This window comes from Salmo salar, chromosome 12, assembly GCF_965601325.2.
Source record: "Salmo salar chromosome 12, fSalSal1, whole genome shotgun sequence".
Classification (NCBI taxonomy): Eukaryota; Metazoa; Chordata; class Actinopteri; order Salmoniformes; family Salmonidae; genus Salmo; species Salmo salar.
In genome coordinates this window covers 87,272,661-87,290,879 of record NC_138302.1, presented here as the reverse complement: position 1 = coordinate 87,290,879, position 18,219 = coordinate 87,272,661, and the positions used below count along the sequence as shown (strand labels likewise).

The window sequence follows — 18,219 nt, the reverse complement described above, 5'->3', positions numbered from 1 at the left end:
GGTTGTTTAATAATAACACATACCAAGTCTGAAAATGCAATTTCCACCCCATGTCTTTGAAATGGTAGTCTCCAAGGCTTGGAACCCGGAAGCAATTGCGGCTCTTAGGTGACGATACATTAGACGACAAGAGTGGGCCAATGACCTGTCTATACATCATTGGAGTGGACATGGCCCAGCCTCGTAAGTATAAAGCGTTTTGTTTCTAAATACGATCGAAATAAACTTATTATTACTAGTTGCCACTCAAATTTTGTAATTTCGTCTTGCGCTGATTTTGATATTGCCAAAGTCTACAAATGGTGCGTGCAGGTACGTAACGCCTGGACCCCAGGCTGGAGTGACAGGACCAATGTGGAAGCTAACGTTAGCAGGTAGCTAGGATGTCGTAGACTCGTAGCTAACTAGATATTGCTATACATGTACCTTACATGTACATCACAATGAATACCATTGGATTGTATACAAATGTACGTTGTCTGGATTATGATTGCCAACGTTAGTGAGCTTGTGTAAAATATATCGCTCACGTTAGCTGGTTAGCTAGCTTTCTAGCTGGTTCCTCTAGTTAAGAAATTGAGTCTTTTGCATCGGTTGCTGTGCAATGGTTGCATGATCGAGACTACGAACAAGTTTACACTTCTAAAATGGGAACTCAAATAGTTGCAATCTTCCCTCTCCTACTGACCTGGCTGTAACCATCATGCATGTGTCCCCACAGGTGTGTTCTGCTTGGTCCTCCTCACCGTGGCTCTCGGGGCCCAGGCGCTGACCCCATCCCATCACCTCTCCCTGTCAGACGTGGAGAGACTTAAAGGCCTCCTGAGCCAACCCTTCACAGACCTGGCATCAGCATACTACTCCATTGTTGGTTTGAGCAAGCTTGGAGCCTCAGTTGCTGATGAAAATGTAAGAAAATTAGCTTCTAATTATTGAAGGAAAGAGGCTTGACTGTTGTATCCAAAACGTGTAGCCTATGGCATGTTTAGTTACCTTAGGCTATTCACTTCCATAATCACCACAATGTTTACCTATGTGTTTTACTGTACAGCTTGTTGCCTTATTAAATACTTGTTTTTTATTTTGCAGGATGCCTGTCAGTTTCTGAAGGCCCAATTGGACCCCATGAGTGTCGACTCCCTCTTCTTTGCTGCTGAGGCCAGTCAGGCCATCTCAGACTGTGAGGTAAGTAGTCCTATAGGGAGCTTACTTATGTATGACAACAACAAAAAACATGTAATTTGCTCTTCCAGTAACATAAATGGTGGCTTGCATGGAATTAAGACTTATGATGGTGGTTTTGGATGCTCTGCCAGTGAAGTCCTCGCTTAGCTCTGTGTTCTCCCTCTTTATTAATGACTTATTTAGATGCCAGTATCCAACGAGACCCGTGACATCCTTCTGGCAGCAGTCAGCGAGGACTCTACAGTGACACAGATCTTCAGAGCTGTCAGTGCCCTCAGTTCCCTGGGGCTTCCTCTGGCTTCACAGGAAGTCGTCGCTGCCCTCGTCGCCCGTATTGCCAAGGAGGACAACGTCTTGGCGTGAGTAATACCCGCTGGCCTGGCAGATGGAACAGACTTGCTGCTGAATCGTTTCTTTGATCATTTGGGTTTAGGAACTTCATTGTTACTTTGTCCTTTCTAACAAACTTCGCTTTTGAACAGATAACGCATTCCTATGGCCATTGATCTAAAGACTTGGCACCGTTTTGTCATAGTAAAGTGACTGTTTTTTCTTGTCTCTCTGTACAGGATCACTACTGCACTCCAGACTGCCACCCGTCTCTCCCAGCAGGCTGAGCTCGGAGGAATCCTGGAGGAGATTGAGGTGAGTTTCACAAGTCCACCAGGTGGTGCTGTGCTACAGGTTTTGTCAGGTGAATTACTTTACAAAGTTGCAAATTTCTCACACGCAAACTGGTTTCTCAAGCAGAGATGTTGTATATGAACCTTTCTCTCCCTCGTAAGGATCTGGCAGCACGATTGGATGACTTGGGTGGAGTGTACCTCCAGTTTGAGGAGGGACTTGAGGCGACCGCCCTCTTTGTGACAGCAGCCTACACACTGTCAGACCATACGGACACGGAGCCTCCTCTGAAAGAGGTAACCTGCTGTCACCATTTATGTGGGTGGTAGAGGGGGGTGACTTTTTCCTGATCATGTGTTCTGTATTAGATCTCTGCAATGGAACTCCAGAGTAGCTTGCTTACTTTCTCCTGTTTATTTTATATTTCTCGTGTCTTTTTGCTCTACTTGACTTTTACAAAACAAATAGTACTACTGATATCAATTACTGCATTGTTGGGAAAGAGCAAGCAAGAAAGGATTTTCAGTGTACTTGTGCACGTGACAATAAAACTTGAAACCCCAGCTATCTTATCAGATTACTATAAATGTGGAACTAATGTGAGCTGTTATACCCACAGGACCAGGTGATCCAGCTGGTGAACTCTGTGTTCAGTAAGAAGTCCTGGGATTCCCTGTCTGAGGCGTTCAGCGTAGCCTGTGCTGCTGCTGCCCTCTCCAGCAACCGCTTCCACGTGCCAGTCATCGTCAGCACCCAGGGGCCTGCCACAGTCTCCCACAGCCAGCCAATCCTGCATGTATGCTCTCCTCTACTACTCCAGTGTTTATCATCCAGTGACATAACAACAAAAAATAAAGTATATGATTTAGATGTCATCAATTGGAAACACATTTGAATGATGTCACATGAATAGTGTTGTTTCTTACTTGAGGCCTAACCTTGTTGACATGAACCCTAGTGGACCTTGATGAGCAAAAGGTGCAGTGCCCTTGCTAGTCCACCACTGGGCAATGGTCTCCACCACATTTTCTTTTCACTGACCCTTTATCTGCCTCCTTGTCTTTACCTACAGCTTCTGGTGACAGACATCCTGTCCAATCCTCTTGCCTCAGCCAATGTGCTGGTGGAATCTGCTCAAGCTGTAGCCTCTAAGAGTGTTGTACTCAGCCAGGCACCTTTCTCCCTCAGAGAGTAAGTATGGTAGACAGACTGATTAGTATTGAGTGTTATAGAATCCAAGCTTTAATCAAATCTTTGCAGTCAAGGAAATGTCTCTGCTGTTCATGTATGTTATTTGTATGTCAGCGTTGTAGTGTTTGTAATAATTATTTCCAACTGTTTTACAGTGGCATTTTTGAACTGAACTTCATGGCTAGCCAGCCAGCCAGTGGATATTACCAGTTTACTGTGGCTGTCACCGGGGACAGCCGATTGGTTGCCAATCAGGTTGAGGTGAGCTTGTCTTCTGTTCAAGAGACATTTATTGGGAATCATTTGGTACCCACATAGATGTAACATAAACAATCTTCTATATAGTATTTGGTAGTTTAGCATTTTCTTAAATGGGGGCATGGTACACACAATACCAACTAAAGAAGGCCTATAGTTTTGGATTTGTTATTTTGAGAACCATCAATTAGTCTAAATGTTGTAGTTGTTGGAAGTTAAGTCAGAGTTGCCTCTTTGGGATTTGTCAGGTTAGCAGTTCATTGTGCTTGCCAAGGAAGGTTATTCTTACAAAGTAGCCTTTTTCATTAACGTACATAACATTTTATATTACTTGACCAGGTAACAAAACTATTAACCTTTAGCATTTACTTTAGCTTTCTCTGACTCACCATACATGTGACAATCACTCTGCTTCATTTGAATTTCATCATATGAATTCCATTTAATTCCTTCATCTCTCTCTCCACCTGCCTTCAGCTGAAAGTGAAGGTGTCCACTGAGGTAGCCATCACTAATATGGACCTCTCTGTAGTGGATAAGGACCAGAGCATCGGCACCAAGACATCCAGGTAAGAGAGCCCAACCACGTATATGAAGGCCTTTTAAAACTGCCCTTGTGAGACCCGTAACACAGAGGTTGTCCTTACCCATAGCCACACAAAATAAATCTAACGTATGTCATTTTCAGGGTCGACTATCCCTTCAAGGCCAAGGGCTCCTTTACTGCAGACAGCCATCAGAACTTTGCCATGACTTTCCAGTTAGTGGATGTCATCACTGGAGTAGAGCTCACGCCCCACCAGGTATTTAGCTTTTCCTGTGTCAACATTTTTATGTTCTGCTCTCATTCTGTCAACATTGCATTGTGCTACACCTCTTGAGGGTATTTTGTTTTTCTTTACAGACCTTTGTGAGGTTTCACAATCAGAAAACTGGCCAGGAGGTTGTGTTTGTTGCTGAGCCTGACAGTAAGAACCTTTATAAGTTTGAGCTGGACACAGCAGAGAGGAAGTCTGAGTTTGACTCCATGTCTGGGACCTATGTCCTCCACCTCATCGTGGGAGACGCCACCTTGGAGAACCCCATTCTGTGGAACGTGGCTGATGTTGTCCTGAAGTTCCTTGATGAGGAGGCCCCAGCAGCCATCCAGTCCAAGACCCTTTACATGCCCAAACCAGATATTCAGGTTAACAACAAGCCAAACACTTGCATATAATTTAACATTGTGATGTAACATTTAGCTGTTTCGCTACTCTTGAGGCTACTAGTCATAGCTTGAAATGACTAATGAAGATGAGATAAATCTAACTCTGGTGCGTAGTCGCTGATAGATAAACTAGTTAAGTGATAATGCCCGAGAAGCTGGTGTTTTGATATATTGGCAAACCGTGCCAATATATATACTCCAACACCGGCTTCTCGGGCATTATCACCCTGATACAACGGGTTAACAACATATTCAAATACTGATTGACATTTTCATTAACATTATTTTGATGAATTTATTCATACTATTTCATCCTTCCACAAGATTTAGTCCCAATACAAATCTAGGGTTGCTACCCAAGCCGGCTGGTCGTTTGTTCTATCGGTTTGGTTGCTAGAGACGCAACCCAGTCATTCAGTCTTTTTGTTCTGTATCTATGGACGCAACCCAGTCGTTTGTTCTAAATGTTCTATTTCCATACTGGCTGGCAACGTAATTATCCCTTACTTGCTAGCTAGCAAACCAGGGCTAACTTACTGTAATTTCCGAACTATTAAGCGCACCTGAATATAAGCTGCACCCACTGAATTAAAAAATATATATATTATTTTGAACATAAATAAGCCGCACATGTCTATAAGCCGCAGGTGCCTACCGGTACATTGAAACAAAATAACTTTACACAGGCTTTAACGAAACACGGCTTGTAACAAAAAATAAATAGGCTTTAACGAAACACGGCTTGTAACAAAAAATAAATAGGCTTTAACGAAACACGGCTTGTAACAAAAAATAAATAGGCTTTAACGAAACACGGCTTGTAACAAAAAATAAATAGGCTTTAACGAAACACGGCTTGTAACAAAAATAAATAGGCTTTAACGAAACACGGCTTGTAACAAAAAATAAAAAAATAGCAGTAAGCTTTAGTTGTCTTTTTGCACAGAGTCAATTCCTCACGCTGCTGTTTCCAACGTCTTATCATCGACTCATTAAGACCAAGCTCCCGTGCAGCAGCTCTATTTCCTTTTCCAACAGCCAGATCAATCGCCTTCAACTTGAAAGCTGCATCATATGCATTTCTCCGTGTCTTTACCATGATGAGGGTGACAAAATGACTACCGTAATCAGAATGATGGGAAGTTTGAGAGCGCTCGATTTAATCTAAACAGTAAACAAAAAAGTTGTTTGACCTTAACCCGTTCGGCAATTTCATTGGTCTAATGAAAGCTTCATGCCGCCAAAAAACTGAGCACGTCACAGAATGTGTTTTAAAAAAATAAAAATAAATAAATTGAAAGCGGGAAAAATCCATATATTAGCTGCGTCATTGTTTAAGCCGCGAGGTTCAAAGTGTGGGAAAAAAGTTGCGGCTTATAGTCCGGAATTTACGGTAGTCACGTCAAAAAAACAGAATAACAGCAAAGTAGCCGCATTTGTTTAAGCTGTTTCTAGTGACATTTATTTGGACACGTCCATAACAATGAGCTAATGAGGCGCGCATAGTAAATGTGCTCACTCATCAGGACACTTGTTTAGAGGAGCTATTCAACAACACAGCTAACACAATAACTTCACACTGGAATTACTGCAAACTAGCTGCACATTGTTTAGTTTGATCTTTTTTCAATTGACATTTTCTTTGTGTATATACATCCATAAAAAGCTGCCTTCCTGTCGGTCTTATCCCGACACATTCATTACTACAGGACAGCTGGAGATCGAATTTGAATATTGAAACAATGTTGGAGAGAAAGACAGCAATGTTTATACATCTTGGTTGTTGAAAACTAAATGTGAGATGTCTAGATGCTTTATATAGTGGAGATCAAGTTTATAAATTGCTTGGCTGGGCTGATGAGACAATGAATTGCGCAGTCAGATGGAACAGAGTAAATAGGCATTTTAACTTCATAGATTTAGCTGGTGGTAACTTGTGGAATAGACACCGGCTGCTATGCAGTTTTAACCAATCAGGATTAGACCCACCCGTTGTATAATAAATGGGTAAATAACTGGACGAATGATATTCTCCTCCTCTGTAGCACTTGTTCCGGGAGCCTGAGAAGAAGCCACCCACAGTGGTGTCCAACACCTTCACAGCCCTCGTCCTCTCACCGTTCCTCCTGCTGCTTATTCTGGTGAGGCTCGCTTTACTTCTCTGTTTGGAATTGTTCAATGGTAACCTTTTAGAAAGGGTTCAAATCTGCCTCTCTTCTGTCTGTTTCTTGTATTTACCCAGGCTTAGAATAAAGCCTTTGTACATCCTGAATGAGCCTAGGTTTTTGATTTACCTCAACACTGGTTTTAATTTGAAATTGCAATAGCAATGCTGTATGACATTTTATGTATTTTCTTTGACATTTACAGTTTTGAGTGATGACATTGTCCTTACTGTGTAAGGCTTGGATCACTGCATTGTGTGCTACCTGGACAATCTATTTTCAGACCCTTTGTACTGTTGTGGTTTTTGTATTGTTGTGGTATAGTTTATTCTTCTCTCCCCCTCTCTGTTCAGTGGTTCAAACTCGGGGCCAACATCTCAAACTTCAGCCTCTCCCCCAGCTCTGTGCTCTTCCATGTGGGCCACGCATGTGAGTACTGAGCAATGATGTAGTTCTGAGTCTAAGATTACAATAGAAACTACTGGCATTGTCACTCCACAGATACAGTGCCTTCAGAAAGTATTTACACCCCTTGACTTTTTCCACATTTTGTTGTTACAAAAATTCTATACTTTTTTTTAAATGAATAATAGAACACTAATATATCTTGATTAGATAAGTATTCACTCCCAGAGACAATACATGTTAGAAACACATTTGGCAGTGATTACAGCTGTGAGTCTTTTTGTGTAAGTCTCTTAAGCAATTTACACACCTGGATTGTACAATATTTACCCTTTTTTTTTTTATAATAAAAAAAATGATTCATGCTCTGTCAAGTTGGTTTTTGATTGTTGCTAGAAAGCCATTTTCATGTCTTGCTGTAGTTTAAAGTCAAAACTGTAACTATTCACTCTGGAACATTCAATGTTGTCTTGGTAAGCAACTCCAGTACCCATAACATGATGCAGTTACCACCATGCTTGAACATTTGAAGAGTGGTACTCAGGGATGTTTTGTGTTGGATTTGCCCAAAACATAACTCATTTTATTAAGGACAAAAAGTTTATTTCTTTGCCCAATTTTTTTTTTGCAGTATTACTTAAGTGCCTTGTTGCGAACAGGATGCATGTTTTGGAATATGTTCTATTCTGTACAGGCTTCCTTCTCTTCACTTTGTCATTTAGGTTAGTATTGTGGAGTAACTACAGTGTTGATTCATCCTCAATTTTCTCATATCACAGCCATTAAACTCTGTAACTGTTTTAAAATTACCATTGGCCTCATGGTGAAATCCCTGAGCAGTTTCCTTCCTCTAATATAATAATAATTATTGACTCAAGACATTTCGGCTTTTAATTGTTTATTCATTTTGAAAATGTTCCACGAACAATGTCACAATACCCCATAATGTGAAAGTGCAAATCTTAATAAAAAAAAAAATGATTCAAGCTGTAACACAACAATGTGGATAAAGTCAAGGGGTGTGAACTTTCTGAAGGCGGTGTATATCTTTTTCCTAGTTGGTCACCTTTACTCTGTTCTTGTTTCAGGCATGCTGGGTCTGATGTACGTCTACTGGACTCACCTCAACATGTTCCAGACCCTCAAGTACCTGGCCATCATCGGCAGTCTCACCTTCCTGGCTGGAAACCGCATGCTGGCCCAGAAAGCAGTGAAGAGGTAAGGACCAGAGCTCTACACTGACCTTTTTTACAAGGAGAACGTGTGAAAATTAGAAGAAATGTTGGCGCACAGGAAGAAATTTAGGAGCACAATTAAACATGTTTCAGGTACTTAAGCTAGAATCCTTCATTTCTCTAGGTGCTCATAAATAAAAAATGCCAGGCCGCGCAGCCAAATATATATAGGCGCATATGCAAGTAAAATGGTCACACTGTAGAGCCCTATGTTAGGTATGGCTCCTGTTAGCGATCGCAACACAGACTGTCAGGGTTTCTTTCTGGAGAGCTCTCGACCACAGGCAGGAAGTTTGACCTATTTTTAATGACAAGGACTCTGGGGCTTTTAATATGACAAGGACTCTGGGGCTTTTGGACCGCTTTGTTGGTTGTCAGAGATGTGGCTGACTACTGTTCACTCAGGGCCCTTGAGAGGGTGTGTAAGAGCCTACGGTGGCGCACTGCCCCCTTGGTGTGTGTGACCCCCCTGGCTGTGCCGGGCTAGCAGAAGAGTGGAGCCTCCACTGTAGAGCGTATAACCACTGGGACCATGAGGGCCTGGCCAGATTGCACCGTGTGGGTGAATCCCCTCAATCCTTCAACATGTAGATCTCTCCAAAGGCCATAGAGACACAGAGGTAATACGTGTGTCGCTGGCTGAAGACGTCAAGGTCTATTTGGTCAGTTTTACTGTGGAATTACTGCACCTTGTTCATGCCATTTTCTAACCGGGTCCTTTAAACCATTTGCTAGTCTAATGATCCTTCTGGTTGATGTGTTGTCAGTGGATTTAATTTCACAGTTGATGAATCTTGACTTGTTTCTGCTTGCCTGACTTGCTTTTCTTTCTTTAGCCACTGTCTCCTATAGTGACTGCCTGTCTCCTTAACTCTCCTGTGTACTCCTTGCTACATTTCTCTTTTTCAGGATTGCCGCAGAGCAAAGTAGTAGGTTGGCAAAGTATAGGAGCCTACGGTAAAGGCCTGTTTTCTAATAACAAAGGGCCAGGCTGAAGTAAGGGCATCTCTATGGACTGCATCCCAGTGCATCCCCATTGCCCTGTATAATGCATGGCTGTGTGGTGCAGTCAGGGCTCACACTCTGTCTAGTGTTCTGGCCAGCATCTTGCTCATCCCACCACAAAATCACCTGCTCATCTTTTAAAGCTGGGACTATAAACCAAAAGTGATCGACACCAACCATACCGATCACTCATCGCAGGCATGTTGCTGATATCGTTCATTACGATAAGTAGCCTATACTAGAGAGATGTGAAATTGAAATGAGTTTGCTACTATGGGTTATTTGTTAATGGGACAATTGATGGCTACAAACATCAAACTAGTAGTAGTTTAAAGGAAAATAAAATAAGCTCTGGTGCACATTGTTATTAACCCAGCGCTCTATTTATCTTTATTGCATCAGTTCAGGCAATTTATTGCGATATGGATTTTTGTCCATATCACCCAGCTCTATCACCTTTAACATCCTGTCTGTCACCATTTTTATTAATCTTCATATTGCCTGCCATTGTACATAGTTATTCTCAGATGCAACGTGTGTGGTGTGTCATCATTGGCTGAGCTCAGAATTAACCTATGTCATCCTGATTGTTCTGCAGTTCATGTTGTGTTGCTGAGAAAGTCCTGTACACTTCATCTTTATGCTGTAAAGAAATGCATGAGGAGGTTTTATACATCAGATGTGTTGAACATGTATCCAGGACTTGTCATTCAGTTAACAGGCTTTAAATTAGATGATTGTTTAAAGTGTACAACAAACATTCTAATGTATGTATTTTCTTCTCTTGCAGACTTGCAAGTAAATGACAAGATTTAAAGATGCTTAGTTTTTGGTTTTCAAGGATTCGTTTGACACATCGTCAACCATCAGACTGTCAGAGGTTATTCCATGAATCCAATGGACAATTTGAAATGCAGTTAAAATTTTCTTTTTCAACCTGAAAATAATAAATGTTATAGTCAAAGGTGTTGGTAGAGGGTCCGGACAGACTCTCACTGACACAATACTCCTACTGAGGGCTGGAATGCTAACCATCCTTGCACTGCATTTTTCTGTGACTGTTTTGCAAATGCCTTTTTTTTTCACAACGGGCTTGGGGATATCATTTGTGGTTTCATAATGTAATTGGGATGGATTAGTTTTTTTTGTACGTTCCAGGTTCTCTGTGCCCATCTTACCACTGCTATGTATCAAAAGGTGCGCCAAGAAGTAAGCCATTGATTTTTTTTTTTTTTTTTTTACAAGGCCTTTTGATGGAAGTTTATTGATGGTGGCTTCACTGACATGTTCATCATAAGTCTGTAATGTATGCTTGTCTTCTCAATGAATTACATGTGGAGGGTGTGAGCTATTTTCCCCTTACAATAAAGACCTAACCCCCTCTAGAACAACATTTTGATGGGCAATTCTAAAAAAATCACATGTTTTTGTAATGAAATAAATAAAGAAATGGGGATTAATATGTGTACTGCTTTTTCTTCTGGGTGCAATACACCCTTTGTAGTGTTGTAATATATTTTTTAAAAGTACTTAATAGTGCTTTTGCAATAAATGTATTGGATGAAGGAAACAAACTCTGCTTTGTGAAAACTGCGGTTACGTTCTTCAGTACAATTGTGTTTGGCAGAGTAGTGTATGAACTGAGCAATGTGTTAATATGAACTCTAAGCATTGATAGGAAAAAGCATTTTCTTTTTTTTCCTCAAAAAAAGAAAGTATCATTATACTCACACACTCACACACACACACACACACACACTTTCAGGTCATTTGAAGAGTGGTGTTTAGGGTCGGAGGTAGCCAGATACATACTTTGTCCTCGCTTACATTCGCTACGTAGAAGTCTGGAAGAGAACCGTAAGTAGGAATGTCAGTCAAATCCTAAAATGCATTTCCATGTGACAACACACTTCACAGATGACAAATTGGCAATGTACACTATGTACTCATGTATTTATTTGGACAGTGAAGCTAAAACTTTTAATTTAGCTCTATACTCCAGCATTTTGGATTTGAGAAAATGTTTTATGTGAGGCGACAGTACATAATGTCACCTTTTATTTGAGGATATTTTTAATCTGTTTTACCGTTTAGAAATGGAAGCACTTGATGTATCAAGTCATTTTGTCAGAGGTTTAGTATTTGGTCCAATATTCCTAGCACGCAATGACTACATCTAGCTTGTGACTCTACAAACTTGTTGGATGCATTTGCAGTTTGTTTTGGTTGTGTTTCATATTATTTTGTGCCTAATAGAAATGAATGGTAAATAATGTATTTTGTCATTTTGTAGTCACTTTTATTGTAAATAAGAGTGAACACTTCTGAACACTTCCACATTAATTTGGATGCTACCATGATTATGCATAATCATGAACAAATTGTGAATAATGAGTGAAAAATTTGAGGCATAAATATCATATGTTATTGGTAATGTAAGACAATGGGGGGGGGGGGGGGGGTTGAGTTTGAACATTTCAAAGAGGATGGCCCCCACACCCCACCTATTTTATTGCTCTTAGGGTTGTTGTCTATGAAGCAGGAATGGGATTGTGTTTGTGTGTCTGTGTGTCTGTGTGTGTGTGTGTGTGTGTGTGTGTGTGTGTGTGTGTGTGTGTGTGTGTGTGTGTGTGTCTCTCTCTCTCTCTCTGCAGGGGTGTTTGAAAAAATGTTTTTTATCTAAACAATTCAACAATGGGGGGCATACATACATAACGATACCCAAACAACAGGTGATTTTCCTAGATAGGGGATCAAAGGAGAGATGCTCTCCAGGGTGGGGGCTGTCACAGTCAATCATGCCAGCCTCTTTTTGAAAGGCCTTTACTTCTGACTTAAACAGACTCATTTTCTACCCAGCTTATTAATTAATGCTGTGGGATAAATCAGGTGTTTCTTGGTGGTCTTAAACAAATTTACTGTGAAACAAAAGTGTATACTCTACACACATGTTTATTGACTTAAAAAAAGACCCCAGTAACATGACAGACATAGTAGAGATGCTACAAAAATCTATTAGTTGGTATGTATTTTCCAAAGCCTGTCTGGATGTGAACTACATTGTGCCTGGAAAACTTACGGATCAGGGGCTTGTGTGGGATATCCTGCTAGAAAGAGAGCCTGTCATGACGACGGGGTGGAATTGGAAACGGCAGGATGTCAGGGTTAAACCTATAGCCGGGCCCTTTATCTGTAAAAAAGGAACAGTACATTTTTTTTAAAAGGTCTGTACTAAAGATTTACAATTTAATAAAGGGTTTTAAATGCTATATCTCACCCCTTAACGAACGGGAATCTGTCATTTCTCTCTCGCCCGGGTCTGTCGCAGAGAAATGCAATGTCTTATTTTATACGAATAGTCTTTCCTACAACAACATGTTAGAAACATTAAAGGTTATTAAAAAGTGTAGTACTGTGCCCGGTAATGGTGGCTGACCTGATGTACAAACATTGTTTATACATAAAAAACATTAATGCATGTTTCAATATTGCATAGTAAAAATGTTTCAGTGATTACAAGCTGTTTTTAAAAAGGTCTGTACTAAATATTATGAATTAAATAAAATGGTTTTAAAGAATCTCACCTTTAACGAAGGGACTCTCATTTTCGAGCTATCCCCTTGCCTGGCCCTGAGAAAAAAGGATTCCGGAAAGATGTGTGCGTGCGTGGGTGGTGTGTGCGTGTGCGGGAGTGTAGGTGTGTGTGTTTCAAAACAAAAAGGGGGTGGTGGGGTGTGTGTCTCTGCATGCGTGGCTTTTGAAACCAAAAAAAAATTAAAATAAAAGTAGGTATGTTGTTTAGGATTGTTTAGGATCTTCAATTGGGCTTGGGCACTTTAGATACGCCTTTCAAATACGTATTTATCTCATTCCCATCGATGTGGGGGCTAAAAAGTCCAACAGCCCAGGCATAATACACTGCTCAAAAAAATAAAGGGAACACTAAAATAACACATCCTAGATCTGAATGAATGAAATAATCTTATTAAATATTTTTTTTCTTTACATAGTTGAATGTGCTGACAACAAAATCACACAAAAAATAATCAATGGAAATCCAATTTATCAACCCATGGAGGTCTGGATTTGGAGTCACACTCAAAATTAAAGTGGAAAACCACACTACAGACTGATCCAACTTTGATGTAATGTCCTTAAAACAAGTCAAAATTAGGCTCAGTAGTGTGTGTGGCCACCACGTGCCTGTATGACCTCCCTACAACGCCTGGGCATGCTCCTGATGAGGTGGCGGATGGTCTCCTAAGGGATCCCCTCCCAGACCTGGACTAAAGCATCCGCCAACTCCTGGACAGTCTGTGGTGCAACGTGACGTTGGTGGATGGAGCGAGACATGATGTCCCAGATGTGCTCAATTGGATTCAGGTCTGGGGAACGGGAGGGCCAGTCCATAGGATCAATGCCTTCCTCTTGCAGGAACTGTTGACACACTCCAGCCACATGAGGTCTAGCATTGTCTTGCATTAGGAGGAACCCAGGGCCAACCGCACCAGCATATGGTCTCACAAGGGGTCTGAGGATCTCATCTCGGTACCTAATGGCAGTCAGGCTACCTCTGGCGAGCACATGGAGGGCTGTGCGGCCCCCCAAAGAAATGCCACCCCACACCATGACTGACCCACCACCAAACCAGTCATGCTGGAGGATGTTGCAGGCAGCAGAACGTTCTCCACGGCGTCTCCAGACTCTGTCACGTCTGTCACATGTGCTCAGTGTGAACCTGCTTTCATCTGTGAAGAGCACAGTGGCGAATTTGCCAATCTTGGTGTTCTCTGGCAAATGCCAAACGTCCTGCACGGTGTTGGGCTGTAAGCACAACCCCCACCTGTGGACGTCGGGCCCTCATACCACCCTCATGGAGTCTGTTTCTGACCGTTTGAGCAGACACATGCACATTTGTGGCCTGCTGGAGGTCATTTTGCAGTGCTCTGGCAGTGCTCCTCCTGCTCTTCCTTGCACAAAGGCGGAGGTAGCGGTCCTGCTGCTGGGTTGTTGCCCTCCTACGGCCTCCTCCACGTCTCCTGATGTACTGGCCTGTCTCCTGGTAGTGCCTCCATGCTCTGGACACTACGCTGACAGACACAGCAAACCTTCTTGCCACAGCTCGCATTGATGTGCCATCCTGGATGAACTGCACTACCTGAGCCACTTGTGTGGGTTGTAGACTCCGTCTCATGCTACCACTAGAGTGAAAGCACCGCCAGCATTCAAAAGTGACCAAAACATCAGCCAGGAAGCATAGGAACTGAGAAGTGGTCTGTGGTCCCCACCTGCAGAACCACTCCTTTATTGGGGGTGTCTTGCTAATTGCCTATAATTTCCACCTGTTGTCTATTCCATTTGCACAACAGCTTGTGAAATTTATTGTCAATCAGTGTTGCTTCCTAAGTGGACAGTTTGATTTCACAGAAGTGTGATTGACTTGGAGTTACATTGTGTTGTTTAAGTGTTCCCTTTATTTTTTTGAGCAGTGTATATCTTGTCACGTCAACCTCCTACGGTTTAAAACATATGTTATTTCTAATCAGCGCATATACTAACAGTCCCCCACCCCGGGATATAAATTTACAACGAACACCCCCAAGCTGTGCTAGGAAATCAAAAGGAAATACAGGCAGACAGAATATGTCGAGACACCCGCCTGTGGTTTTTTGGGTCTCTAGACATTCTGGGGGGGAGGGGGGACTATATGACCATTTTTTGCATACAGGATGTCGCCCTAAAAAACGGCACCCCCGCTCTGTAAGCTCATTGCAGAATATCTCTCTCGTTAGAGTACGAAAGGCTAAAGCGCAACTCAAGACTCCAGGCCAACAGCCCCAAAGAGTTATCAGCCCCGAACAGCTAAAATATAATCGAGGAATCCGTCCTAATGGAGCTTTCTGAAGGTGAGTTAGTGAAAATAATATATTAGATTTGTAGGTTAGATATTTTCAGGGAATTGTATGGATATTCAACATTTGATATTATTGTAATATTAAACAGGAGTTATATGTTGTTTTTTTTTTAACCGATATTCTAAAATGGATGGACAATGATTTTTAGGTAATATGTCAAATGCACGTATTCTTATAAGTTAAACTGTATATATTTTGTATAAATACCTGTTAATATTATCTAACGTCTGTATGATACCCAGAGGCTACCTGGGCATAATTGATTGGGAACCGACAGCGTTAGACGGGGATTCTCAGAAGCAAACTGCGCCCGGTCCTTTACGTAGCCCTTCACCATCACACTATTTTCGACGTAAATCCAAAAATAAAATCCATAATAATATTTATACATTAAAAACAAAAAGTGGGCACCCTATTTTAAAAGCTATTTTTGTGTTTACAGCGGCCAGCCAACAAACAGGGGTACATGATGCATTAGGGACTCTGAACGACTTCGGAGGAGCAGATGAAACAGATGGTATTCTACGGTTTTGTACTAACGGCTAACTCCAAACACCAGCCAACAGCCCAGAACAGCGGAATACCGAGCAGCTAATAGATCATCTGTGAATCCATCCTCATGGAACTTTTTTTTTTGAAGGGGAGTTGAATATTCAATGTGATGTGTGTATATAGATATATATTATTTAAGAATGATAGGTATTAATTCTTGGTATTTACATGTATGTTTTAAAAAAAAAGAAGGCTATTTAACCATTGAATTTACAAGAATGTGTTTAACAGGCAGTGATGAAAACATTTTTAAGGAGCTCTAATTCAAACATGCAAAGATATATATTGGATACAATTACCTCGTTAAAACTGTTGTTACAATATCACTTCTCATTGAGGTACATTTCAAGGTTTCACAAAACATAAGACAACTATCTAAATAATGTTTCTCAGACTAACACACTGTTGAGTTTCCTATTTACTAAAGAACAATCACTAAGACAAAACACAAAAGGTGTAATATAATCTGTATACATGACATTCTATACTGAAAACAGGTACATTCTGAAAGATTTTGAGGTGGATGTGACAAATGTTTTTTTCACCTCTCAATTTAGGATAATACTGTTTATTTATACTTTACTTAAATTGTATTATTTATCGTGTCTCATACCATGCTAATACACTACCATGCAATGCAAACAGCTGTGGAATTAACCCATAACCGATGTGTGTCTTTTTATGGATCAATAATTGATCAAGAATACCAATAGGCAGGATCTGATCCTCTTCCCTATTACAACATCATATTTATTTATTTATTTATTTCACCTTTTATTTAACCAGGTAGGCATGTTGCGAACAAGTTCTCATTTACAACTGCGACCTGGCCCAAAAAAAGCAAAGCAGTTCGACACATACAACAACACATGGAATAAACAAACATACAGTCAATAATACAGTAGAAAAATAAGTCTATATACAATGTGAACAAATGAGGTGAGATAAGAGGGGTAAAGGCAAAAAAAAAAAAGAAAAAGGCCATGGTGGCGAAGTAAATACAATATAGCAAGTAAAACACTGGAATATAATGCACAGTCATATGCAAAACCCTAAAACTCCGACAAGAAAACATTGAAAACCTTAACATGACTGCATGCATTGTCATTATTTTAGTTACCATCCATCAATGGTTGAATTGGCTACTTTTTATTTGTACATACACCGAGCTACCAAGTGGCGGGAGCCAAGCAACAGGCTAAATTAAAAAGACCCAAATAAAAATTATGTGAAAAGATGGGGTCAAATGTAAAAAAGAATACAAAAAAATAAAATAAAATAGTTTTAGTTACAACCAACAGGTCTTCCTAACATTTGACATAACTAGTAAGCCTTACATCCTGAATGTATAGGGGCTCCCAAATATGGACCTGGAGAACACACGGGAGGGCAGGGACCACAACCACCTTATAAGTAATTGAGCCGAGAACATAATTGCTATATTGTAATTAAAAACAAGGACCCCTAAGAGAACACGGGACCAAGGCAAAGCAGGACCCATATAGAATTAAAACAACAGTATTCTTAATGAGAAATATAATCTAATAAACAAATGTCTGCATAATGAAAGACATGAAAACTGTCTCCAACAATGTATTTAGATATGTATAAAACGTTGATATTGTCAGTAAGGTCACTGAGACTAACAATAGACAATAGTTATTGTGGGAGGTTTAGGGTTAAACTATATGGGAAGGATCATGAATGTTAGAGATTTGGTCACAGTGGGGATTTTGAAAGAGGGCTATTAAAACCCCAAAGTAATAGTGGTAAGAAAGATCATAAATGTAATTTCACATTCCTGTTTAGGGGGTTAATAACTTTAAGGAAACCACTATTCACACTATGTGGATTATAAACATGTACAGACATAGAGAACCATCACATCAAGATGTAACAGGGATGAATGGTTATTCAATATACAACAGTAGGCTTCTGTAACATGCAATACGTGTTAAATATGTTTTACATACAGCCATGAATGAACGGTTTCACAAACTCCTTTTAAAGGTTTTGTAAGCAAGTTGTAACAGGCCTCATTCAGCAGTCTAGAGATTAACCTAGAGACACCAAAAACAGCAATGTTTAGAGCAGCTTGGAGATTATTCCCCAAATATAAGGGGCAAAGAGCTGATTTACATAACTCTGTACAGACCAAAGGAATTTCCAGAGTTAGCAAACCCTGACATGATAACTCTGACTTGTACGTCTAATTGTCCAGCCATGGTGGTTCCAGGAGCCACCCCCCCCATCATCAACTGGTAACCCGTTCAATCACCAGGTCCACAGCCAAACATAGTGCGATTTCTGAGAATTTGAACAAAGCCTGATTTCTGAGAAGTTTGGACTTAGTCGTTTTTTTAAAGATTTTTTAAAACCTCCATAAATTGACCATTGGCGCCCTCCAGTGACTTTTCCCAGTAGTGGGTTGGTTTCATAGCGGGCATGGAGGTCTGGATGCCCCCTAAATGCATTTA

The 18,219-nt window shown here is 40.7% G+C and overlaps 1 protein-coding gene across 2 annotated transcripts; it reads left to right on the top strand.

Moving 5' to 3' along the window:
• Positions 1-63: 63 nt before the first annotated feature.
• Positions 64-10,735, top strand: LOC106565722 (dolichyl-diphosphooligosaccharide--protein glycosyltransferase subunit 2). Of its 2 annotated transcripts, XM_045691845.2 has the most exons (17): positions 64-183; positions 722-909; positions 1,090-1,185; positions 1,369-1,544; positions 1,755-1,830; positions 1,971-2,105; positions 2,429-2,605; positions 2,882-3,000; positions 3,156-3,261; positions 3,736-3,827; positions 3,947-4,061; positions 4,163-4,444; positions 6,511-6,606; positions 6,984-7,059; positions 8,124-8,253; positions 9,180-9,266; positions 10,066-10,394. In XM_045691845.2, exons 1-16 carry the CDS (start codon positions 141-143, stop codon positions 9,229-9,231), a joined length of 1,959 nt encoding a protein of 652 aa, XP_045547801.1. In that variant the 5' UTR covers positions 64-140; the 3' UTR covers positions 9,232-9,266; positions 10,066-10,394. The 2 variants fall into 2 exon arrangements, with proteins under 2 accessions (XP_045547801.1, XP_013988611.2); XM_014133136.3 differs by lacking the exon at positions 9,180-9,266 and having other exon boundaries at positions 10,066-10,735.
• Positions 10,736-18,219: the final 7,484 nt, after the last annotated feature.